The 26,205-nt window shown below is 42.2% G+C and overlaps 3 protein-coding genes across 4 annotated transcripts in view; 2 read left to right on the top strand and 1 right to left on the bottom strand.

Moving 5' to 3' along the window:
• The first annotated feature begins 647 nt into the window (after positions 1-647).
• Positions 648-1,886, top strand: UQCRQ (ubiquinol-cytochrome c reductase complex III subunit VII). Its single transcript, XM_019642151.1, has 3 exons — positions 648-739; positions 899-1,066; positions 1,684-1,886. Exons 2-3 carry the CDS (start codon positions 913-915, stop codon positions 1,776-1,778), a joined length of 249 nt encoding a protein of 82 aa, XP_019497696.1. The 5' UTR covers positions 648-739; positions 899-912; the 3' UTR covers positions 1,779-1,886.
• A 5,219-nt stretch (positions 1,887-7,105) lies between these two features.
• On the top strand, positions 7,106-8,752 carry LEAP2 (liver enriched antimicrobial peptide 2). Its single transcript, XM_019642196.1, has 3 exons — positions 7,106-7,739; positions 7,939-8,078; positions 8,385-8,752. The coding sequence occupies exons 1-3, from the start codon at positions 7,683-7,685 to the stop codon at positions 8,419-8,421; spliced, it is 234 nt and encodes a 77-aa protein (XP_019497741.1). The 5' UTR covers positions 7,106-7,682; the 3' UTR covers positions 8,422-8,752.
• A 536-nt stretch (positions 8,753-9,288) lies between these two features.
• AFF4 (ALF transcription elongation factor 4) overlaps positions 9,289-26,205 on the bottom strand; it is an 85,106-nt gene continuing 68,189 nt past the window's right edge. For both annotated transcript variants that reach the window (XM_019642194.1, XM_019642195.1), the window contains exons 15-22: positions 24,911-25,005; positions 24,230-24,293; positions 23,981-24,117; positions 23,053-23,124; positions 21,842-21,935; positions 20,955-20,998; positions 19,514-19,734; positions 9,289-15,080 (exon numbers count right to left, since the gene is read on the bottom strand). In XM_019642194.1, coding sequence (XP_019497739.1) covers positions 14,953-15,080; positions 19,514-19,734; positions 20,955-20,998; positions 21,842-21,935; positions 23,053-23,124; positions 23,981-24,117; positions 24,230-24,293; positions 24,911-25,005 — 855 coding nt within the window. In that variant the 3' untranslated portion in view covers positions 9,289-14,952. The remainder of the gene's footprint in view (positions 15,081-19,513; positions 19,735-20,954; positions 20,999-21,841; positions 21,936-23,052; positions 23,125-23,980; positions 24,118-24,229; positions 24,294-24,910; positions 25,006-26,205) is intronic.

Here is a 26,205-nt window from a genome sequence, read left to right as displayed (position 1 = left end):
ACACTGGCTGCCGTGAAAGTATCCTCTTCCTTCCCTCTTACCGCCACTAACAGACCTTTGCCAATTGCGTGACAATTATTTGGGGACTCTTGTGGCTGAATTTGAGGAAATGTTTTTGTTCTATTCTGGGAAAGTCTACACCCTGCCAGTGGATCCTCAGACGGCGGTGGCCAAGGGAAGCCCCAGATCTGAGCCCCTGATTTTGGTACTGGGGTCGCTGATGGTCCGAAAAGAACCGAGCTCAGTTTTAACTACTGCACATGACCGTGTAAAACGCGACGTTCGCTGCCGTGCGACGGCACCGACACTGGTCTCAGGGGCGCTCTCCACTGTTGGAGGCCTCGCAGGTGCTCAGTGCCCGGCCAGCGCGGCCCTCGAGGTCGGCTGGCCCCTTTCTCGTCGCCTCTTTGTTCCCCACCGTACCCAGCCGCTTCCGGCGGCTCCACGGAAAGGCAGGCGAGCGGACGAGAAGGGTGGGGGCCCGGGAGGAACCCCTCAGTCCCGGTCTTCAGCGAGGACCCCCGCCCCCTCCCCGGCCCAGGCACCGCCCCCACACAGGGTCATCCGGCCAGGGCACTTCTCTCCAGAACGGGGGTCAACGGCTCCTTCCCCGGAGACAGCAGGAAAATGGTGTCTCCCGGAAGTGACTTCAAGGCCTCCTAGAGCGGCTTCCGATCCTACCGGAAGTGGCGGACGGAGGCCGGTGCATCCCGCGACTGTGGAGGGCGAGGTGACCCCGGTACGGGAGTAGGGTCCGGGGCCGCGGTCCTGGCGGCCCTTAGGAGGGTGGGGGCGCCGCCTGGGCTGGGGAGGATGAGGGCGCCGGGGAGGGCCTGTCGGGGTGGGAGTGGAGCGTCCTGGGCATGAACCAGGCGCCTGTCGACCCTCGGTCCTGCAGGCGCCGCCGCCACCATGGGCCGTGCGTTTGGGAACCTGACGCGGGTACGGCATGTGATCACCTACAGCATTTCGCCCTTCGAGCAGCGTGCCTTCCCGCACTACTTCACCAAGGGCATCCCCAACGTGCTGCGCCGCATCCAGGCGTCCATCCTTCGCTCCGCGCCGCGTGAGTGCCCTGGCCGGGGCGGGGGCGGGACTCCCGCCAGCAGTGCCGAGTGCAGGGCCCCTCACGGAGCGCTCGCTCCGCAGCTTGCCATACATACGTTTTCTCATTGAAAATTCCCGAAGGCCCTTGAACTAGTCACATCATCCTCCCCATCCTACAGATGAGGAAATTGAGTCATAGAGAACTTAACGACTGGCCCAAGGTCACTTGGGTGACTCCAGCGTCTCCTCTGAGGTCATCTTTGTTAGCGATGAACTTTCTTAGTGTTAAAAGTGCAGCAGCACAACATTGTGAATTTGGTAGAAACCACAGAAGTGTACACTTCAAAGTAGTTGATTGGTGGATTTTGTTATGTTAATTTTATCAGTTACTAAAATATTTTAAAATGTGCAATAGGGGAGAGATTAGGAAGGTTCGATGACAATTTGCTGGGTAGACCTTCTCTTGGTCACCTATATAATGGGTGTGTAAGGTAGTTGTTCTTGATCGTCTGGTTTAAAAGTGTTTTTGTAAAACTAGAGTCAGGAGGGCAGGATCTGTTGTGATTCAGGAAGGAGGACAGGACCCCTTTATTTTATATATGCTTACTGCTTACTCTCACTTTTTGATTTTTAAAGCATTTGTAGCATTTTATCTTCTCTACACATGGGGAACCCAGGAGTTTGAAAAATCCAAGAGGAAGGATCCAGCTGTCTATGAAAATGACCAATGAGCAACTCATCTGGAGAATGGTTCCCTGTCTGAAAGACCCTTCTCTGGAAGAGGATTCTACATTGTAGTGTCTTGAAGACACAATAAACTTCTTATGGGCTGCACTGTTGTTAGTTTGCATTTCTGTGAGCAGTCCTTGGTGTGATTGCCAGTATTCAAGTTCATGAACTCCCCTCCCCAGATGAGTCCTGAACAATTTTGGCTAGCCTGGGAATTTGGTGAAGGAGCGGGTCTCACCCCTTGTTCTGTTATCTACAAGAAAGTAGCTGCAGCGACTCCTGCAAGCTGATCAGTAGTGGGTGGCATGGACTGTGGGGAGTTAGTTCCTGTCCCTCTGCTCCCATAATAACAATAAAATCTACTAACTATATTGTAATTACTATGTGTCAGGCACTCTTCTTAGCTGTTTACACAAGTAAGCTCTTTTAAACCTCACAGCTGCCTTTGAAGTATCATTGTTACACTCACTTTGCAAATGAGGGCAGGCACAGAGAGGGTAAGTAATTTGCCCCAAATTACACAGCTAGTGAATGGTGTAGTTTGGCACTAAAGTTTATATTCTTAAAGCTACACTAGACTGCCTTTCCTCCTAAGGCAAGCCTTTCTTAGCCTGAGGGGAAGTCAGCTATAAAAGGAGGGGGTGAGGTGACGCTTTGGCCCCTAGAGCTGGGGGCAGCACACTGGTTGTGTTTGTACCAGGTTGCTAACTGGTTTTGAACCATATCTGTCCCATAAAGCCTAAAATACTCCTCTGGCCCTTTATGGAAAACGTTTGCCCATTCTAGAGCCTTTAAACTGTCTTTTTAGTAGAAAAGTTACCTTTTTCCTTTCACCAGGAGATGGTTGGGGTAGGTGTTGGCAGTTTTATGCTTCTGCTTCCCTGCTCCATTTCTAGAAACCTAAGGACACTTCCTGTTGGTCCAGAGCAGCAACTTGCACAGTGTAGCTCAGCTTCTCACCCAGGCTGTATCTTTCCTTCTCATTCTGATTATTTTTGCCTTTTAGAAACCAAAATTAAAATACTTCAAAACAAACAAAATCAGTAGTAAGATAAATTGCATTGATTGTGAGGCAGGATAAGGAGGAATGGCTGAGTGACATTGGGTCCACGCTCTTTAACTGTTGCTTCCTCCCTGTGTGATACAGGCAAGAAGCCCGCATTCCTGAGCTTTGAACTTGTCACCCATAAAACAGATGTGTTAATACAAAGCCACAGGATTGTGGTGACAGTGAAATGAGTGATACATAATATCTGGCAGGCTGGTGCAGGTCTGAAGGATAGCTGTATGATGAAAACTCACCTCATTAAACATGGTCCTATTTTCTTGTTTGGCTCTTTGCCCAAATTTATTCTCAAGGCTTGCTCTGATCTGCAACACATTTTGGTCATGGACTTTGAGAATCTGATGAGAGCTGTGGACCTGAAGAAGGTGTAAATGCACCCATCCTTAACTTGACATGGTTTCACTAGGTCCACACACCAGGGGAGGACCACGGTCATTCATGAATCTCTTTCTCTCACTGATTTTAGCCCCAAGCTTCCTAGGGGAGATGGCCCCCTTTCTCTTTTGGCTTCATTTTACCCACAGACTGACTTTTCTCTTTGACTCTCTTGGAGATAACAGCTCAAAATCAAACTTACCCCTTTCTCAGCACAGCGCGTTGGTCTGAATCCTTTTGATCATCCTTTTGATCACAGGAATGCCCTACTGAGAAGCCCTCACACATACTGAGCTTCTGCTTTGGGATAAAATTGTTAAAGGCTGGGGCTGGCCAAATGGCTCAGTTGGTTAAGAGCATGAGCTCTGAGCAACAAGGTCACCAGTTCAATTCCCATATGGGCCAGTGATCTGCACCCAAACTGAGCTGCCGCTGAGCTGGTGAGAGTGCATGCTCTTAGCAGCAAGGTTGCCAGCTCAACTCCCCCATGGGATGGTGGGCTGCCCCCCCCCCACCTCCGCAACTAAGATTGAACACGGCACCTTGAGCTGAGCAGGGTGGCTGGATGGCTCAGTGTGCAACAAGGTTACCGGTTTGACTCCCGCATGGGATGGTGGGCTGCGCCCCGCGCCCCCCCCCGCAACTAGATTGAAAGCAGCAACAACTTGGAGCTGAGCCTGTGCCCTTCACAACTAAGATTGAAAGACAACGACTTGACTTGGAGCTGATGAGTCCTGGAAAAACACAACATTCCCCTTCTCCAAATCCCCAGTAAAAATCTAAAAAAAAAATTGATAAAGGCTGCTTGAGCTTGTCTCTCATCAAAAGGCTCCCCTCCAGGGCCGGCCGAGTGGCGCGTTGGTTAAGAACTGGCTTGGGACGCCAGAGGGCCCCGGTTCAGATCCCACATATGAGGGCCAGTGACACTGCCCTCTACAGCTAAGATGCTGAACAACAGCTCAACCTGGAGCTGGGCTGCCGTGAGTCGCCGGCGACGGCGTAGGCTGCAGCCCCTGCTGCAGTGGGTTGCCATGGGCTACTGTGTGAAGCCATCAGCCAGCGTGAGTGGCCAGCAGCCGCAGTGAGCAGCCGTCCAGAAGCCGGCGACTGATGTGCCTCCCCGGGAAGAGCGCAATGATGGTGCCAACTTGGGCCAGTGAAGCAACATCCTCCACAACTAGACTGAAGAACAAAACGACAGCAACTTGTCTGTTTCCCTTCTCCCGATTCCCCAACGCTGTTCCCATCCCCCAAATTCCCCAATAAAAATCTTTAAAAAAAAAAAAAAGGCTCCCCTCCATAAGTCTGGAGGCACGGAGCTCTGTAGCAGGGTGCTGAGGTGGGGTAGAATGGGGTGAATTATCTTAGCTCAGTGCTCTTGTACATGAGAGGGAATCTGGGATCATTTTCGTGATGATTCTATCTGTAGAAATCCATAAAGCAAAGGAAAAATGGTTAAGTCTTTGAAGGAAAGAAGAGGGACCACTGCTGTGGGCCCCAAGGCCTGTAACACCCCCCTGGAGTCCCCAGCCCTGGGTGTGGCTTTGACACCTGGGGCACAGCCAATGTTCATTCGGCCCTGCTTGTCCCCAGCAGTGCTCCTGCCCCCACAAGGGCTTTCATCTCCCCGCTGCAGAATGGAACTCTGGCCAGTCTGCCAACACAGCCGCGGAGATATGGCCCTACCTAGGACAGGCCCACAAGTCTGTGCCAGTTCCAGCCAGCAAAAGAGCGAACACACTTTGATCCTTTGTTGAAATTTTACCTGGAAAAGTTTTTCCATTTCAGGTAAGTCTTTCATTTTTTATTAGGCACCTCCTGCTCAGGGACAGCAAAATAGTTTCCAATTACTTCCAAGCCCTAATAGTCTCCTCTCCACCTGCAATGTGTTTCAGACATCTGCCGGGGTGTGCTCCCTCTCCCGTCATCCCAGACACTTACCTCAGAAGCAGGAAATCCCTCGGAGCTGCGCTCAGAGGTACCAAGCTATAAACGATCACACGTGCTTCAGTCTCATTTTCGTCTTGTAAATTAATCATTGGAACTGCCAAATGTCAGTCAGTATCTGAGAGGCCTCGGGGACCTCCCATCTCATTGACAGAACGAGAGACAAAAGCCCAAAGATGGGAAGGGCTGGCCTGTGCTCAGTTCCTCTACCTACACCCCGACTCGCACCTCCCAGCCGAGCATTCTTCTTATGGCTGAAATTGTTAAAGGCTGCTTAGGCCTTTCCCTGGAGGAAGGAGCATTTAGTTGTGTTTATTTATTCAGCAAAATACTTGCAGAGAGCCCGTGACTTTTAAGCATTTTTAGTTTTTTAAATTTCAGGAATAGGGCTTCACAATTACTCAAGGGGTGCAGGATGGCTGTGGACAACTGCTGTCACCTCAGCTTAATGCTGCCTGGGTGTCACTTTGCTTTTAAAATTTTGACTTTTGCTCCATATTTAACTTAAAACAACTGCAGAGTTAGTTTAGACCGATGTTGAAATCCTCTCCCTAACAGTGGTTCCTTCCACAGGCAGTAACTGATAGTTCCTTTCTTTTGAGAGGAGAGGTGGCATGTAAGATAGAGGCTTGAGACATAAAGCCTTCTGCCAGGCTGTCACTCCCATGATGATGAATGGTCAATTTTTCCCCTATGCACAGGGGGCCTGGGACTGCAGACCCTCCCTTGGGGGTGGTATTGATTTTATAAGTTAACACAAAAACGCTAGCTTCATTTGCTTGGAGAGCAGGAAGGCACAAATGGAGGAATAGGAGAAAGTGCCCCTAAGGGAACAAGCAGTTTCCAAATCGCATTTGGACATCACTCCATGCTGAGAAGGGGAGGCTGGCACCAAGTCCACAGATCCAACTGGCTCTAGGACATCACGTTGTGCAGCCTTTTGCTTATCTAATCGGCTTTGTGTTCTTACCCAATGTTCACTAGGTCACCACGCAGCGTCGTCCCCATCCCACAGAAGTTCCTAGTTAAGCCCCTACCTGGGGTCATTCAGGATCCGAGCTCAGGGTAAAGAGAAGGGGCAACTAACCAGTCTCAAACTCGGAGGGTTCGTAAGGTGGGCTTGGCATAGGCCTGCTTCTCAATGTTCCTAAAGTGCAAGCAGTGGTGTCTCCCTCCAGGCCTGGCTCCAAGGTCCTGAGAGAACTGGAACCGGGACAGACATATCTGTGGTCACACCCCTCCCAATCCCACCTCCGAGGCCCCCCCTGCCACCCTCTTCTCCCTTGGCATGACAGCTGGTGGCCATTCAGCACCTTCGGCTGTGCTGCATCTCCTCCACTTTTCCTTGGGGAACAGGGAGGAGCTCAGCATACATCCAATCTCTGAAGATGAGAAGGGTCTTGGGAAGCGGTATCAGCAGTTTTCACGGAGACGTCAGGCAGAGAAAGAATCTTGTTGCATTTGTCTTGTTGGCTAATCCAGGTCATAGGAAGATCTAAAGTTCTAGAAACCTCCTTACTCAGAATCCACCCCTTTCCCCCAAGTTTATTAAAAAGCCCATATCATTTAATGAGCACCCATAACTACTCATGATTTAGGTGCATGCCCTGTCTAGGTGTAGAAGCCTGCAGCAATTGCTAAGCCTATGGGTTTTGGTCTTTGGAGATAGCTCAGCCCTGGGCCTGCTTCCCTGAGGCTGCTGGGAGGATACGCTCTTTAGAAGGCCCCCGTCAACTACTGGGAGGAAAGCCCATAATTCAAGGCTTTGTCACCACCACACAAGCTCTCCCACTCATTTAGGAGTCCCTGCTACCTCATTCACCTTTTTTAAAAAACAAAAAAAATCAGCCTATACTCATCTATTCAATTCTCTGTCGATGGTTCAAGTTAAATCCCACATCGGTCCTGATTGCTCTCCCGGAGAGGGCAATGATCTGGAGCAGATAATTAGGATGACAGTCCGCCTCCACAAATAGGGGACCCGGGGCCTGTGGACCATGCTTGCTGAAGCATCCTCCCACAGTAGGGAGAGAAGGACCTTAACCAATTGCCTGTAACACAATAGATCAGTGCTTCTTTCCTAGACAAGGCTGAAAGGGGTCAACAGTATTTCTGAAGACCTCGTTATTAGAATTCTATTTTGATGAAAGTGACCTCACTGGGCTATTTTAGAATCAAAATCTGGCTTGGTGTCTGGCCTCCCTCAACGGCTTCACGTGGCTTTCAAAGGGGAGGGGGTAGTGCTGACTTTTGCTAAAATGGGTGAAAGGGTCCAAGCCAGCAACAATCACTCAAAGTCCAGATGAGGGATCAGTAAATACAACGTGCCTGAAAGACAGGCCTTGAGCACATTCCTCTGGTAGACATTAACTTATTAAATAGACCCTGATTGCAAAAATAAACTTTGCCCCCATCTCACCTGGCAACCATAAAGGAGGCAGATTTCAGTCTATAAAAGGAACTGGGAACTGTCCCTGGCTTTCACAGGCTCCAACATCCCGCCCCCGCCAGTGTCAAGATGTGGCACCTCAAACTCGTTGCACTGCTTGTGATCTGTCTGCTGCTGTTGGGCCAGGTGAGGAAAGGATATGTATGTGGATGTGTGGGGAGGGTGGCGGTGGTGGGGCCGTAAGCAGAACCTGAGAGGCAGACCGTCCTGAGGAATGGTTCCTCTGCTCTCAGCCTACAGCATCCTGGGAATGATCCTTCTTCCAAGGAGGGCTGCAGGGTGTCCATTCTTCCATACCTGAGGTGAATCTGTCTTTGCCCTACAGGCAGATGGCTCCCCAATACCAGAGCTGAGTTCGGCAAAGAGAAGGCTGCGGAGAATGACCCCATTTTGGAGAGGGGTTTCCCTCAGGCCCATTGGAGCCTCTTGCCGGGACGATTCTGAGTGTATCACCAGGCTATGCAGGTACCCCACAACCCTAGGAGCAGGGCTGAGCCAGAGGCCTGGGCAGCTGGGTACAGGAGAGATCAGTGCACATGCAGACTTTAAGAATAAAACTGGGATGGGAGGCTGAGGCTGGGAGCTCCATGCAGGAGAATCCCTCTGGAGCCAAGAGCCAGGAACAACCCCTCACAAGTACAAGAGGGGTGGGTGCTTTTCCTTTCTTCAGTCTTCCCTGAGACTGGGTAGATCAATCAGGGGAAAGCAACAGCAGGCTGGCTCTGGGCATTGCTACATTTGTCCTAAAAACCATCTTTTCTTTTCCTTTAGAAAGAGACGCTGTTCCCTAAGTGTGGCCCAGGAGTGATGGACATACGAGGGAAAGAGGACAGCACTATCCTACAATGCTCCGTTCTATGGAATATTGAGTAACTGCAATTTGGCTGGAGACACTTAAGTGAAGCAATCTTGTGTTTTTAAAATTTAAAGACAGATGTATGCTTTAAATTGGTCTCCGTTTCTTCTTAGAATGTTGATATTTAGATGAGCATGACTAAACTTGTCACTTTAGAGTTTATTTTTCTACGTATACTATTAAATGTCTTAAATTGAAATCTTGGCAGTCTGTAATTCAAGCCTTTGATGGGAAGGATTCACTTTGTACACTATAGAAAAAAACATCATTGCCTAATAATGAATGATGTGTTACTTCTCAATCTGGAAGCGAGTAGTAACAAAAGTAGTGTGAGTTAACATTTCTTCAAGAAATAACATAACGGCAGGCTAAAGGCATAAGTTTGGTAACAGCTACGTGATCAGCCTGGGCAGGTTCATAAGCTGTGATCCTAGCCCTTCACTCCCTGTAAAGAACTGTTCAGTGAGATGCCAAACATGGGCAATATGTATGTGGCACTCACTACTTGATGATGTACCTGAGTTTGTCTATGACTGAACAGAAGGCAGGACTGGAAGAAAAATCGAGTTTAATATAACGATAAAAGCCCAAGCCACCAAGAACAGCAAAGAGGACTTGTTTGAGGTTTCTGATGGAGCAAGGTGAATTTCGATCTGTACAAAGGGACCCATGGCCAGCAAGTGCAGCATTTCTGTAATCAAAAACTGAGACCTGGATTAGTGGGACCAGCTTTTAAAGAAGAGTAGCACTGGACCCTGAAACACAAAATAGAATTTACATGAAAAGGGCAGAGGAAGAGTTGAAGAAGTGTAAAGAGCACAGTGTTTAAAAACTTTAATACAGAAAATCTATTTGATATTTATTAAACTTAGTTTCTCCAGCTATGGTTTGGCATTATACAAAGCATCTTAATGACACAGTAGAGTTAAAAAGATCTTTACAAATTGAAATGTGATACCCTTGTCTCCAAATATTTTAATTGCCATAAATTTGTTTAAAAATACACATTAAACGCATGTTTGACACTCTAAACTTTCTATAATCTCAATACCACAAAATACATATAATATACTATACAGATGTGGAAAAAATCTAGTTAGTATATAATACTTTGCTCACCATTAACAGCTTTATTATGTGAAATGCACATACTGACTTAGAAATCCTAGCTTTTGAGCCCCAAAGTACCTCTGAAATTTTAACATATTGCAACAAATAAAAATCACAGTATATAATTGAAATTTTGGTTGAAAATGTCAGATGCCTAAATATTTTGGATAAAAGAAATGTAAAACAAAGGTTTGGATCATGTACAAAACAAAGGCATCCAATCAGACACTAACAGTACCTCTCTGCAGAATCAACAAGGCTTTTATTAGCGGCATTATCTCCCCTCCAAAACCCTCCCCAAATATCAAACTGTTTATCCACCAAATAATTTTAATTTCAAATAAGATAAAAGGATTTAAAATAAATATATAAGCATTTCCATCCTCCATATACAAAATTTCTTAGAACCATTCAAAATGGAGGCTAGAAAGAAATTTTCATAACCCTGCTTACCAACCCCGTATCTGGTCCTAAAGGTGGTACCTTTTCAGGCACTGCCAACTGGGCCAGCTCTGTTGGTGAGCCCCGCCTTGCCCCACCCCGCCCCACCCCAGTACTGTTGAATGCTCATGTCAATGATTTGCCAGGTGCGTGCATAAACTTGTAAAATGGGGACACTTCTTGAACAGCAACAACAAACTCAACAGTATGGATAAATCATGGCATTGACTTGAAAGGCAGCGTTTCCAAATAGATACTTTCCAGAGAAGAACATAGCAGGTAGAAAATTCCAATGGTTAAAAACTGTAAAGAAACCCCATGTAGAAGCAGGAAGAGGTCAAAACTGAATATTACTAGAATTTCTAGGTGGGAGCTTTTTTTTTTCCATGCTCATTTAGGGAGCTTTTTTGTTTCTTTTTAAGAATGGCAATTTATACTTTGCTGGGCAATGGTGGCAAGGGGAGGTCAATGCTGACATTCCCCAAAGTCAACTTCATTACATGATGATTACTGAGGATGCTATTTTAGGATGCTTAACGAGCTATACGACTTGATTTAGACTCAACCCTCATGCCATATTCTGTGGCCAGATTCCACCAAAAAGAAGACACTTAGGTATTCTTTCTGGAGACAGTAAGTTCTTTCTAATTAACCATAGGGTTCAATGGACTAGAATCAGCATCCGCTTTACCAGCTAGTAATAACTTACTGCCTGTCACCTGCCAGCTTGGTTCTAGGGTTGAGGGGTCTAAACTCAATTTCCCTTTAGCGAGTATGTGAAAGATATGTTCACAAACATGACCATTTTGGCCTCTTGTCGCTATATATTCCAAGTTATTCCATATTTACCTCTTCTATTTATCTTACTGAATAGCAACCTTAAATGTGCAATATTATTATTGGAAAAATTCTGCCTCTCCAATACACTGATACATGAAATTGAAATGATGATATCTGTGTTCCACTTAATTAGGGAACATGAGTTATAGGAGTCTATATGGATCTGAAATGCTTTCCCAATTTTCTTAGGCTTTTTGTTTAAAAGAATCATCGCAATCTCCCTAAAACAGTCATTCCCAGTAGATGTTCCTGGGACCCAGATGCAAACTCCTATAATTCAAAATACATAGTGAGGCCATTCTGTCCAATTAGCAACTGGAAAATTAAAATCCTTCCCACCCTGTAAGAGCCCTGTTATACTACAAAAAGGCTCAAATATACTTTAAAAGTTAATTTACTACAAATCATAGTAATTAAGCTTTAACGATCTAAAAGGAATACACATTGCACCCTTGAACATTAATATTCAAGGTGTCAACAAGAAAGTGTCTTAGGTCAATTTAATAAATAATGTGGAAATAGTTGCACTAAGCTAAAATACTAAACACACACATTTTGACAAACTAATTTCATGTTTTCATACATACATACATACATATATATAAAGTGTGTATGTGTACGTAATTTTAAAATCCAAAGTTGCATACCCTCACACCTGGAAGAGTGCACAGCGTGCCTCTCCTCCACACGATGGACGAGGTATCACACACTGGGGCAGCCACGGGCTGGACGCTCTGAAACTCCAGAGAGCTGCTGGTGCCAGAGCCCAGACTCTCATTTAGAATAGGTGCCTTCTGTAGGCACTTGCTTCACAATGCAAGCTCATTCACTAAAGGTAATTTCCCAAAGTGTCTGTCACTGAACACAAAATGATGCTGTCTGATCTAGCTGATTCAACCTTTCTTTAATGAAAAGGAAACAATTAAAAATGACGACAACAGCAAATCTAATAAAGCCACAAGTGTGTCATTCAAAGTGCAGGCCCATGCCTCAGTGCGAGCGCCCCAGAGCACAGGCATGTGTGGGCATGTGCACACATTACTCTAGATTGCTTCTATATCAGAGAATTTAATTAGTGGTGGTCAACCTTCTCCACTCTTCAGCAAATACAGCTGTAAATTTAATTGAAGTACTCATTCTTATAAAGGCAGTTCTTGGCTACTTGCCCGGAGAAAGGTGGAACTGAGGCAAGAAATGGGCCGAATGCTCCCCAGCCAGACTGGGCCTGGGCTGGACTGTAGAAGCTTGAATCACCTGGCGGAAGTGCTCCCCACAGCCCAGCCCAGGCTGGGCAAGACTACCATATAACAATGTCATCCACCGCAATCTGTCCGTTGGTTGCCTGGAAAGAGTCCAATGGTGCAGGCTGCTGCCTCCTGGCATACAAATGTGGTTTTAAAGAGCAGTCAACAGAGTAAGTTTTTAAATAGTTGCTATTTCTATAATTAACTATATGTTAATACAAGTTTCAGACTAAGTTATGTTTTTAGCCACTTGTCAAATTCAGTTTTAAATGGTTAGAGAACACCGAAGATACCTATTGAGGAAGGAGGAATGGTCACCCGTCAAGGAGTCCAAAGTATGTGCTGGAGCAGATGAAGACACAGACAGAACTTTGGAGGAGATGGCCTCAGAGGAGAGGGAGTGGTGTTTCCACAGACTATTACATTGAAAATTCAATTATTTAGGATAGGATATCGATCCATTGCCCATTACCACCTAGTGGGCAAAACCCTCCAGTTAAAAGCTTGCAAAATTCATTCTCCAAGACTTGACACAGTATCTTAGAGCAGCACCATAAGACATGCAGGAAACTCTGCTTTAACAAAAGATCAGTGTAACCCCCGAGTCACTCCTGCTGCCTTTCAGGCACACAAGAGACTAGATCACACTGGAACTCAGAGGTGCTCAGAGGCTGCTGTTGCTGAACGTCTAAAAGCTCATAGGATACTTTTCCCATTTCTAAAGACATCACTGCAAGTGAAGGAATCAGTCAGAGGAGTCAGAGAAGGCCAGGACATGTGTCTACTGGATCAACAGTGGCAAGTTTCTTAAGGAATAACTACCATGATCACTGAGAAGTTGTCCTCTTAAGGAAAACTGTTCCTAAAACACATGAAGATTAAGTTAGAAAGATATCAGAGGTAATTTCTCCAAGGGTAAAAGTTTAAATTCAACATAATTTGTAGATTTCAATCTTCAATGATATGCAAAAACAACTTGAGGTACAAAACAGTTAAGAAGCTCTATAAATATGAGGCAAGAGGACAATGGAAGTTCACTAGCTTCAGAAATAAATGTAAAAGAGACTCAGCACAGAGGATTCACTGCACCACTGGGCTTGGAGACTTTCTATCTCTTCTTTCCCACGTAAAGCCTTAGCAATCATTTATAAATAGCAGGACAATCCTTTTTTCTGATTGGATGGACTCATTTTTTGGAATGGGGAGAAGGACAAAGTATTTATTGAAGCAGCATTACCCAATAGGTTAGACTAAGTCATGTACCAAAGCATTAGCTTTTTTGAAAAAATTAATCTTTATGCAACCCTAAAGGAAGATTTAAAAAGGAAAGAGAATTTAATATTACTGCAGAAGACCAACAGTATGGGCGATCTGGTCCTAGTGTAAAACTTCATCTGTAAACAGTCCATAGAGTCTTCATTTAAAGGTAAGATTTAAGGCACACCAGACATGATAGGGGCACTAAAAACAAAGGACAGAGGGAATACTTCTCACCTCCGACTCCTATATGCACCTTACAGGGAAAGGTACTTCGATATACAACTCTTACAGAGCTGGCTTCTTAAGCTCTACTCCTAACTCCCCACCCCTTCCCAAGAAAGCCCACATTGAACCAAGTTAGGTACTTTTCTAGTGTGAATTTTCTGATCCTATCAGAAACATACATCATTGATGAGGGCCTTCATAATACAAAGGGAGTAATTATAAAACAGGTTTAAAAGGAGAAATTCATCATCTCTATATCAAGCATTAGAACGCTAAGTTATATAGCAAAAGCACACACACCAAAGCTCCAGCCCATTCCTATATCCGTCACTGCATGCTCCTATCAGAACATCACAATCTAGTATGGAAAAAACATTTTTAAATAAGAATTCTGAAGAGAGATTTTACCCTTCAAACATCATCAATGAAAGAGATATAGGCAGCAACCCTCAGGAGTTGGATCATCTTTGTTCAACAGTAACTTGCTCTGTTTCAATGAAGTGTCAAATAATTAGCAACAAAAAAGAACACATGGTTTTAATAAGATCCATAAAGTTCAAGATTGTCCTTTTATGATACTCTTCATGTGATATGCTTCTCCTAGAAAGCTTGCCTGCCCTCTTCTGTAATGCATTAAATGCAAGTTATAGTCACCTTGTGATTGTTATAGTGTTATTAACACATTCACAGTTCTTGAAATAATGCATACCAAATCAGACACATTTCATTTTATATCCACGTAGAATGCTATCTTCTCATATTTGATTTTTCATTTGGAGAAGAATATCCTTAATACTAAGTATAAATTCTACATTAATAAAATTGTAGTTAAGATTTGAAATATTATCAGGTAGTAGGTGTTGAAAGAACATGTCCCTATTTTAGATGAACCAACTCTTACTCTTAGAAGAGCTACCACAAAAAGACGTTATTAGGTAACAAAGCTCCCAAAATATATAAATAAAAATGCTTATTTTATGCTAAATATTTAACAGGATAAATTTATAGGCAGAAATAACTTTTAAACTAGCCCCAATCTGGGAACTTAAAAAATTAAAATAAATAGAATTTCAATTGATTAGTTATGAATTGCAGCTGGAATTTCAATTATTACAGATCACTGAAGCCATCTTATCAATATGCTGCAGATTTAAAAGCATTTAAATAATTTTTCATATTGGGAATATTGAAGGATCAACTGACATGATAGCTTTGGGGTATACAAAACAATAAAACATGAACCAAGGAGGAGAAAACCATTCCTCGTTCTTAGTGTCGACTAGGTGGCGTGTTATGGCAGTTTTCCTTTGCGATGTAACACAGTGTTGTGGAGAAAATCAGAGGCAACGAGAATGTGTTCAGTTCACGATATCAACTTGGCATCCTGGCGAAGCCAGTGCAGTCCCTGCCGGGTGTAACGAACTAGGTCTGTCATGATGCTTGCATTAAAGATGAGAGGGCCCATTACTTTATCCAGTTCAGCAAAGAATTCTAGAAAAACAGAAACACTCATTAAATGATGTACACTCTTTTTGAATCACTGCTTTAAAATTTTTAGTCCAGACTGTAAAACAGAATTCATATGAAGTAAAAAAATACTCCCTCCTACACTAAAATAACTCTCCATGTCTTAGAACAAACCAGTCTCTCAAGTTATATTTTTTCCCTAAGTCACAAAACATTTTAAATGAACTGTGTAGTCAGGAATTAAAGTGTTATACATATAAGCAGAATTCCGCTGATGGAAATTATAAATTGTTAGTATGCAATAAACGTTATTAAAATGGAGACCTAGTGCCACAACGCACTATTACTCAAAACATTCTCTGTGTACTGTTTTTGTACAAACAGCAGGTGGTATAAAAAAAGAGGATGGTCTTTGCATGTTTCCTTATAAGAGTCTCTGTGAGCTTCGACAGGTATGACAGCCTGTATCCAACCTTTCTGCTATAACCCTATGCCATGCAACACTGATAAATTAAATCCCATGTTTTACACAGTAGTTTAAAAATGTCAAGGATGGAGGCTGGATGAGTGGCTCAGTTGGTTAAGAGTTGGCTTAAGAGCGCGAGCTCTGAGCAACAGGGCCACCGGTTCCCACATGGGCCAGTGACACTGCGCCTGAGCTGAGCTGTCAACAGGTGGCAGGATGGCTCAGCTGGTGTAACAACAAGATTGCCTGTTGGATGGTGGCTATGCCCACCCGCAACTAAGGCTGAACTCGGCACCTTGAGCTGAGCTGCCGCCCTGATGGCTCAGTGGATAGAGCATGTGCTCTTAACAACAAGGCTGCTGGTTCGACTCCCGCATGGGATGGTGGCTACACCCACCTACAACTAAGATTGAACACAGCACCTTGAGCTTAGAGGCCACAAGCTGCCTATGGGCAGCCAGATGGCGACTGGCGCCCTCCACAACGAAGACTGAAGAACAACAACTTGGCTGGTCCCTTCCCCCAACCCCCCAACACAATTCCCTTCCCTCAATTCCCCAATAAAATCTTAAAAAAAAAAAAAAAGTCAAGGATGGAAATGAAAGGATTTTTCCTATATGAACAAATATAACCTGATGTGTATATGAGGCCGGGTGTAGAGAGGAGGAGGGGACAACAGTATCCTAACAGTATCCCAAAGCAATTTTGGGAGAAGATAGAGGGACGTAGGACTCAGACAGTAAAGAGTGCTGATACCTGTGCACAGAAAAAGGGGTCATTCTCATGATGAATATCTCAGCCTACTCAAATAAGGCAAGACATAATCAGACAGTTGAGGAGAAAAGGGTCTTCTTTACAGAATTCCAGCTAATTTATGCAGAAGAAATATCAGAACAGCAAATTCCTGATGTATTTTCTATTTCCTAATGGGATAATAAATGTAGGTAATGATTGTCAATGGATGCTAACAGCGTAAGTTAAAGTTCAATAGTGGGGCGGCCAGGTGGCTCAGTTGGTTAGAGTGCGTGCTCTGAACAACACAGTTGCCGGTTTGATTCCCACATGGGCCAGTGAGCTGCATCCTTCGCAACTAGATTGAAGACAACGACTTGAGCTGAGCTGCTGTGGAGCTGCTGGTGGGCTGCTGGATAGCTAGGTGGTTAGAGTGAGTGCTCTTAACAACAAAGTTGCTGGTTCAATTCCCACATGGGATGTTGGGCTGCAACCTCCCGCAACTAGATTGAAAATGGCGACCGGGGGCCGGCCGAGAGGCGCGATGGTTGCGAACTCGCTTGGGATGCCAGAGGGCCCCGGTTCGGATCCCACATGTGAGGGCCAGTGACACTGCCCTCCACAGCTAAGATGCTGAACAACAGCTCAACCTGGAGCTGGGCTGCCATGAGTCGCCGGCGACGGCGTAGGCTGCAGCCTCTGTGGCAGTGGGTTGCCATGGGCTACCGTGTGTGGCCAGCAGCCAGCGTGAGCGGCCAGCAGCCGCAGTGAGCGGCCGTCCAGAGGCCGGCAACTGATCTGCCTCACCAGAGAAGAGCGCAATGATGGTGCCAACTTGGGCCAGTGAAGCAACGTCCTCCACAACTAGATTGAAGAACAAAACGACAGCAACTTGTCTGTTCCCCTTTCCCCAATTCCCCAGCACTGTTCCCATCCCCCAATTCCCCAATAAAAATCTTAAAAAAAAAAAAAGAAAAAAAAGAAAAAAAGAGAAAATGGCGACCGGGCTTGTAGCTCAGATGTGCACTCCACAACTAGATTGAAGGACAACGACTTGACCTGGAGCTGATGGGGCCTGGAAAAACACACTGTTTCCCTTCCCCAATAATCTTAAAAAACAACAAAAAAAAGTTCTATAGGGAATTTTACATCAAACTGAGGCTGACACCACTGAAATGAATCAATGGTCAGTTTTTTTTTTTTTTTTTAAAGATTTCATTGGGAAATTGGGGGAGGGAACACTGTTGGGGATTCGGGGAAGGGGAACAGACAAGTTGTCCTTTTTTGTTCTTCAGTCTAGTTGTGGAGGATGTCGCTTCACTGGCCCATGTTGGTATTGTGATCATTGCACTGTTCCAGCTGAGGCAGATTGGTCGCCGGCCATTGGACGGCCGCTCACACCAGCTGCCGGCCACTCACGCTGGCTGCCAGCCGCTCATGATAACTTACGGCAGCCCACTGCAGCCTACGCTGTCGCCAGTGACTCACGGCAGCCCAGCTCCAGGTTGAGCTGTTGTTCACCATCTTAGCTGTAGAGAGCGCAGCATCACTGGCCCATATGGGATCCGAACCGGCGGCCCTGCTCAGAGCTCGTGCTCCCAAGCCAACTTTTAACCAACGAGACACTAGGCCGGCCCAATGGTCAGACCTTAATATCACTAAAAATGGGATAACCATTTCATGCCTCACACTATGATGTAACAGGAAATCTGAAGCACCAACTATTATCTAAAATAATAAACTCGATCTAATCAAGCCTCAAGATACAGCTATCAGTATGAAGAAAATAAAAGGGACAGAAAAGCAAGCTAAATGATACCATGAGAAAGTAATCAGTCAAATCCAAAATATGACACATTCTATGGCCTAGTTTCTCCTTGACATCAATGGCATGGCCAAAAAAAAAAAAAAAAGTGGAGGAGGGGGAGATACTTAAGAGGCTGATCAATTGTTTCGATCATGTCTAAAATAAATCCAACTGTTAAAAAAATGGCATATTTGAGATAATAGGTAAATGTGATGGTAGACTAGACATAAGATGACATAAAGGAGTTACTGTTAATTTTGGTGGCTGTGGTACAGGCAAGGTGGTTACATTTTGTAAAGTCTGCATCACTTAAAGATGCACACCAAAGCATTCAGGTGCTTTAAAATGTGCCAGGGAAAAAAATGGGGGGAAGGGGAGATAACATATTTGGCAAAATGGTGTGTTCTTGAAGCTGAGGCTGAGTGAAAGGGACATGGGTTTTATGTCATTCTCTTTCCTTCAGTCAGTGTTTGAAAATTACCATACAAAAATGTAAAAAAAGAAAGAAAAGGAAAAAAGAGGCTAGAAAACTGGCATCAGGGAGAATAATGGAAAGTAAAGTAGGAGTGCCCGAAGAATTTCAGATTTGTAACCTTTCCTGAGCAGTACTGACAATATTTAAAATTTTAGGAACAAATTAGATTTTTAAAAACACAACTTTATGTTAGATGTTGGGGTTCCCCTACTACCCTTCTGTCCTTATTACCCGTCTTTAGGGATAGGACTCTTTCATTTTCATCTGATTATCTATTCATACTATAAGTATTTAAATGTACTCTGTGACAAAAGGACACTTGGTTGATTGTCTACTTTAGTGTTTCTCTACAAAGGATCTACCCGAATAGATGCTACACACATATTTGCTAATAACATCTACTAAAATAACATGGTGTTTATATAGTAACTTTCCCTAAGGTGTTTAAATACATTATAATTCTCATAGTTCTTAATTTGGAAGATAACAAACTTAAGGTGCAAAGCCTCAAATGATCTAATATTAAAGAATGCTAGAAATCTATTCACTTTGCAGTTCTCTTTTATCACATAAGTTTCTTCCAATATACCTACAAACCCAGAACATGCTTTCTTACATATTAAACATCTCATATGTATGAGATGTCTGTGCAATCCTATGCCTATAGCTAATTTTACTGTTAATCATCCTAGAGTAGAACACATATTTTACTATTTTTATAGTATGAACTGTGTTTAATGGCCAGAACGAAAACAATTTTTAGTTTAGTTTGTGTCACCAGTATAGTGAAAGGTATGTTTTGACCAAATTCAGTACATTCAACATGATTGCTAAGCAATGGAGATTAGCAAACTGATTATCATTAACTCTACATTAGATAATAAACTAAAAATACACACCAGACATTTACGTAACTAAATCATAAAAGTTCCTTTACACAATTCCATCCCTCACGGCTTCTCCAGAGACCTTCCTACCTTTTTGTTCTTTGGAAAGCTGCTCAGCTTGGTCCCAAATTTCTGTGGCGTAGAGGAAGTTGGATGTGACCTGGACATAGCTGGCTGCCATGTGGTGGATCCTGTGTGGAATGGTCACTGAAGAACCACTTGCTGAAGCACTACTGGCCCCAGAAGAGTAACTTCCTGAATTGCCTGGCGACAGCTTTGGAGAAACAGGGGAAGGCATCCCAACAGCTTTGCTACACACGGAGAAAACAGGGAGCTTATTCATGTGGATATGGTGAACATGACAACATCAATGTACTATGCCTGGGCTCTCCCTACACAAAAGCTTTTAAAATTTAAAGATACTTTTAAACTAGAAGGATTCCCAGCGAAGTACAATTTCTTCCAAATAAGTACATAACTCACTAAAGACCACTGTGAATTGTCATCTTCTTTAAACTCTGTTTTAATGAACGGCAACACAACCAGGGATGGGAAAGAACAGAGAAAGTCATACACATATCAACAGTTGAAAGGTTGGATCACCTCACGCCCAGCTCAATATATTTTCCATCTATTAGGGCAAATATTTAGGTACTTTTCAAATTGTTTTGTGGAAAGTTGGATGGAATCAACAATTTAACACACAAAAATTGTGGTAGTAGGTGGGAACATCTTAGTCTGAATTCCATAATTTCTAGTATTTCCCTAGTTTAACCAAGTTATTCAGAGCTGACAAAGAGGTACAGCTTTCTCACCAACTGCACTCACTTCAAGCTTCTGTCAATTAAATATTTCTTAGAAAACACATGTTAAAGCTGGCAGGGTTCATTTTAGCAGTACTAAAGTTTGTGGAAATGCCCAAGACCATAAAAAAAGGAAAATAAAACAAAAGTTAGGGGGAAAAAAAGCTATTTGTTAGAATATTTTAATCTGCACTTTTAGCACTATAAATTTGGTTAAGAAAATATGTATGGGCAAAAACAAATGTCAATTAACATAAACATAATAATTGAGCAGATAAATTTACCAACTAAATAAAGGTTTCACGGTATTTTTCCTTTTTTTTTGAGGAGGGTAGGATGGAAGTGATGTGGAGATAGGGAAGAAACCACAATCATGCGACTATTATTAAATTCTGGCAGTGTCAAGATTTGAGTAAAGATAAACTCACTGTGATAAAAACCCAAGTAGTTACAGAAATCGAACTGTGAGACGAGTTGAGATGCTATAGAAAACTCAGATTTCTGCAGGTGAAATGTCCCCTCTCTAATCTTTCTAAGATTATGTTCATTATCCTATTCAGTTTATAAAAAAGAAAAAATGATAATTTAAAAATGTTTTATTAGAGATGGTTTTAATTATTTAAAAAGGTGTCATCTTCCCATTTTTGAAAATTGGATCATACCCATTCCACTTTTACATAAAAATAAACTTGTCACAAATAATATTTTATATAATAAAACTGACCTACCTTCCCAAGCCAGGTGATGGTGCTTGAGAATTATTATAAGAATTCTGTGGAGAAAATAAAATGCACTTAATAAAAATAAAAAACACTACTTGTGAAGTACTAAATATATTAAAAGCATTGGGCCAGAACTGACTTAAGAAGCTTTATAGATTAAAAAACAAAAAACAAATTACGCGTGTGTGTGTATGTGTAAATGTAAATGTAAAATAGAAAGAAGTTATAGGTGAGAGCTGGGGTGTTCTGGAAAACTTAAGGGGGACACAAAGAATGAGTAACACTCAGACTGATAAAGAGGAGGGGAGAGGGCATAGAGAGGTGAATCAGACTATGTACAAAGGTTGCAGAAAAGAGAATGTATGTGACCCATACAGCTTTCTTCGAGCAGAGGTTTAAATTAGGAACAAGAGAGAGACCTGAGGGCCCTGCAAGTCTGGGTAAGAAGCTTGGACTTGACCCTGCAGCAATGGTAAGCTAATGGAAGGGTTCCTAGTTATAATTAGGGCAGGATTTTAAGAAGATTTATGTGTTGCTGTCATGAAAAAACACAGAAAGACGTTTTAGAAAACTAAGGTAAGTTTAAGGAAAGATGGTAGTGAAAATAAAAGGCCACTTTAAATGTATAAATTAGGTTTCATGATAAAAATAGCCTACCTACATCTAGTGAAATGTTATTAAGAGCTACTGAATACGTAGCTCTACATAGGTTCTACAATCAAATATATGTGCATTTAAAAACTAATCAAGAAACCTCAAACTTATTTGAAAGTTCCCAAACAGTAGCTCTCTGCTTGCTGTGGCAGGTAAAACATGAGGGCACTTTTGGGGTAGGGATAGGAGACTTTACACATTTTGTCTCCTGGGAAGGAACCTTCCCTCAGTGCACTTGCCTTCAGGTGCTCCGTCAGTGTCTTGGAGTACTTCAGAGCATTTTCCTTCTTCAGTTTGAACAGCCTCAGGTACAGCAAAGACTCGCATCGTAGGCTAGTCAATGGAAAAGGGCAACTTATTTACAGGACAGCACACTCTGGCCTCATCTGCACAGACAACCTTTGCATCATGTAAGAGCACATGACTGGCTCATGTGAGCAGACCAAGGCATAAGGCATAAGGCCAGCATCACTAACCCTTAAGCAAACCCAAAAGCTGTGTTTTTATTATGGTGCGCACCCTATGGAGGGGGAAGGAAGGGGAAGAGATCTAGCACTAGCCTCTTATTTGCTGACATTCAAAAATTAAAACCTCACCCACAGGACCCAAAAGGTCATTGTAACACGTGCATTAAAAAAAACAAAAAAAAATCGCTGAGGGGCACTCTCTATATCAAATTATAAGTGAAATTAAACAACAGAAAGTAGGAAACTCAACTCTGAATATTATAACTTTGATGAAACATATATAAACCTTAACATGGCTTACAAAGGCTCTGCATGATCATCACTGCCTACCTTTCCAGCCACTTTCACTTCTCACAAGTCTTCTTCTAGTTCCTCTATAGTTTCTGGTTTCTTTCCGCTATCCAGTCATTGTATGTGTTCCCTTTACCTAAAGACTAGGTCTCCCTACACGACTCTTATCATTACATATACTTTTGTTTCAAAGTACTAAAATCATATACTTGTGTGATTATTTGATTTATTTCTGTCTTCTCATGCTAGACACTATGACATATAGAACCGTGTCAGTTTTACCCACAGCTGCACTACCAGCTGTTAAACACAGTGCCAGGTAAATACCTAGAACAAATGAACTGATACATCTTCCTGGAATACAAGCAAACAGGCCACATTCTTTATTCTAAGCAAGCTAAACATTTGGTCTCCAAGAAAAGATATATACAGAGGACACCAAAGTACCAAAGGAAGAGCCTGGAAAAGTGACAATGGAGAGTTCTAATATCAGTCCCACTCTACCAAGGCTTTTGTCAAGAGGGCCATGGATCAGACCGACAACTATTAAAGTTTTTCAGTAGGAATTTTGAGTTCTTTTCTACTCAATGGTTATAGTATATTGATTCAAGGATAACTTTTAGAAGAGTATAAACACACTTTATTATGGAACTGCCTGTCATCTAGCAGAGGCTGGAACACACAATACTTACCAAAGTACTGTGAGTCTTTTATCCGCTGCTGTAGCATCTGGTGCTAAGTAATTCTTTAGCTTCATAGTGTATCTGTGAATTAAAATAACAAATGATACAAAATATTTCACCTTGATCTTATGACTTCCTTAGTCCTCAAAACATTAGAATCAAATCTACATAAGGGTAAAATTGCCCACTGAAGTATCTAGTTCTCCTTATCCAAGGACAATAAAGGATTAAGCATTCTCTTTGGCCTTATTGTCTAGAGTCATGATGGTTACGACAGGTGTTGTTAGGCAACTTTGTCACTTTGTGAACATCACAGAGTGCACTTACACAAACCTAGATGGCACAGGCTACCACACATCTCGGCTATATGGTAGAGCCTATTGCTCCTAGGCTACAAACCTATACAGCATGTTACTGTACAAAATAACATGAGATTAAATCAAGCACAAGAGAAAATGATGCAATCAAGTGATGGGGTATACGTGAGATGTATGAGGCTGCTGATACGTAACGGCATACTATTTTACAGTAAGTAAACTTTTATTTTAATAAGTAGAAAGAATACACTCTAAACACAATAAAAAGTATAGTAAATACATAAACCAGTAACAGAGCTTTTTTATCATTGTCAAGTATTATGTCTTATACATAACCGTATGTGCTATACTTTTATACGACGGGCAGAGAAGTGGGTTTGTTTACACCATCACCACAAACACATAAGGCATTGTATTATGACATTACCATGGATCTGACGATACTAGGAGGTAGGAATTTTTCAGCTCCATTATAATCTTATGGGAACATCATCGTATGTGCAGTCTGTCATTTACCGAAACGTTGTTACGCAGTGCATGACTGTATAGTTATGCCAACCCCTTCCTAGATACACAAGAGAAATAATATTGCCAACGATGTGGCAAGTTTTCCCACTTACTTGATGAGATCCACCGTCTCTGAATACATAAGAAATGGGGATTTGGATTCCTGAGCATTTTTCTCTAATGCATTCCCACATTCAATGAAAGATACCACGGCATCAAGATAGTACACAGCCTTCTCAAACCTGTCAGACTGAAGAAAGGGGAAAAAAGAGAAATGTGAGCTGCACTGATGTCCCATGGGAACAAGCAACAAATGAAGATTTAATTGGATTAAATACATAAATGTGAGAATATTTACATACCAAAGCATCTGCATTGTGCTTTAGCTTTTTTGCTTCTTGTAAATAATGGTCTGCTGAATAATTTCTGCAATGTAAATTTTTATTGTAAATAAAGTGGTAAATATTTTCATAAGATAATACTAGTTCATTTTAGTCTCTAGCATCCCTCAGTTTTCATGTCCTCAAGTAAAGAAAATGAGCTATGACTAAACATTCGATTCAGTTTCTTCTGACACATGTTTATACTGGGTTTAAGAGCATAAGTCATTTTGGCCAACTCATAGAAAATTTTCTACTTAGGAAAATAGAAATCAAGCTCCCTACTATTGAATACTAACTTACCCAAGTTGTTTGAAAGATTTAGAGTAAATAAAATGTAAGTAGGAGAAATAATTTATCAAAATGGAGGAAAAATCCAACATTGCTCTAACGAATTTAAGAAAGCCCTATTTTAAAGTGATACCAGCAGCAGTGAGATTCTACTGGAAGGCAAATCATTCACATCCCCCATGAGAGTCATGGAATTAAGTTAAAGGAGCAATGCTTAGGACTAAGTGAGTACCTTTTAGATTAAGTTCTGAATATTCTGTAGATCACAACACAAGTATAAATTCTTCTAGTCACTGGTAGATATTAAAATGAGTTTCTTACATGCTGACTGGAACGATTTTTTGAATGCATAAAAAATCTTATTTATCTCACCTGTCGTCAAAGACAAGCTTTGTTCTCCGAGGCTTAGAAGTATCAGGAGTTGGTGTAGATGGAGGACAGTTAGAGGAACTATTTGAAGCTTTTTCCTGACCAAAAAAATATATAACTATGTTAAAATTGTGAGGAGATTAAAAGTAAGCTAAAAGTATTTCCTAAGACACTGGTAAAAAGAAAACAAAATTCCACTGACTTCCGTAATTAATTTCCTTGTTATAAAAATTTTAAATTTCAGAACTTACATATCCTTTTTACAAAATGAATCCATTTTATATAACAAAAAACATTCATTCTAATATTAGGGGTCTACTATGCGCCAGGCACTGACCTAGGCACTTGTTAAAACACAAGGAAGACACCAAACCTAGTATCAAAATACCAGTACTACTTAAGACAAAATTTATTGGTAATTACTAGTCAATGAAAACAGCAATAATAATATCTAACATTTACTATGTGCTTACCACTTACCAGGCACTAAGTTAACTAAGTATTTAGCACAATCATTAATCCTTCAACAACCCTATGAAATATGTACTGCTATTAGGATAGAATAAAAATCAGTCTCAAGGAGGTTTAGTAACTTGCCCAAATTCAAACAGCTTTTAAGTAGCACTCGGGAATTTGGGTTTTAAGTCCAGATCTATCAGATTTCAAAAGCCTAGCCACTTTCTTTAACTTTATTCTGCCTTTTATCATCATATCCCTTTTATGCCAGGGCTATGATTCTGTCTTCACAACTGCTTCCCCATCCAACCCTAACTTTAATAAAATGAATATACATTTTTCCATAATAAAATATCATAAATAAGTAGAATTATCCTATAAATGCACGAATGTTTCGACATTAGAAAAACCATAATATACAATTTTACTACGTGTGCTTGAAGTCTATTTAAAAGTAACCATGTAACCATTTTCTTTTTTTGTATGGTAAGAGATTTTCGGTTTCACTCATTACAGTTTACTTCAAGGAATGAAAATAAAAGTCCTGAGATTTGACAAAATATTAAGCTCTTTATGGTCAAGTTTGCATGTTTATGAAGTGGCTGTCTAAATTTTATGTTGCAATGTAACATTACTAGAACAGCTTTTAGATATACAGTGCCTAAGTTTAGATTTATTGGAAGAAGACTGAAGTATCTGGAAAAAAAAAATTTCCAGGTATTTCAGTACACTTTTCTTTCTTTCTTTTTTTTAAATTGGGGAATTGGGGGATGGGAACAGCCCTGGGGAATTGGGGGAAGGGGAACAGACAAGTTGCTGTCCTTTTGTTCTTCAGTCTAGTT

This window comes from Hipposideros armiger, unplaced genomic scaffold (assembly GCF_001890085.2).
Source record: "Hipposideros armiger isolate ML-2016 unplaced genomic scaffold, ASM189008v1 scaffold_66, whole genome shotgun sequence".
In the NCBI taxonomy this organism is placed as follows: Eukaryota; Metazoa; Chordata; class Mammalia; order Chiroptera; family Hipposideridae; genus Hipposideros; species Hipposideros armiger.
The sequence above is the reverse complement of the archived record's forward strand: the minus strand, read 5'-3'. Positions and strand labels throughout refer to the sequence as shown.

Coding starts and splice junctions, on each gene's coding strand:
- LEAP2 (XM_019642196.1), top strand. CDS start 7,683: ATGTGGCACCTCAAACTCGTTGCACTGCTTGTGATCTGTCTGCTGCTG. Junction 7,740..7,938: donor GTCTGCTGCTGTTGGGCCAG/GTGAGGAAAGGA, acceptor TTTGCCCTACAG/GCAGATGGCTCCCCAATACC. Junction 8,079..8,384: donor TGTATCACCAGGCTATGCAG/GTACCCCACAAC, acceptor CTTTTCCTTTAG/AAAGAGACGCTGTTCCCTAA.
- UQCRQ (XM_019642151.1), top strand. CDS start 913: ATGGGCCGTGCGTTTGGGAACCTGACGCGGGTACGGCATGTGATCACC. Junction 1,067..1,683: donor CATCCTTCGCTCCGCGCCGC/GTGAGTGCCCTG, acceptor TGATTTTTAAAG/CATTTGTAGCATTTTATCTT.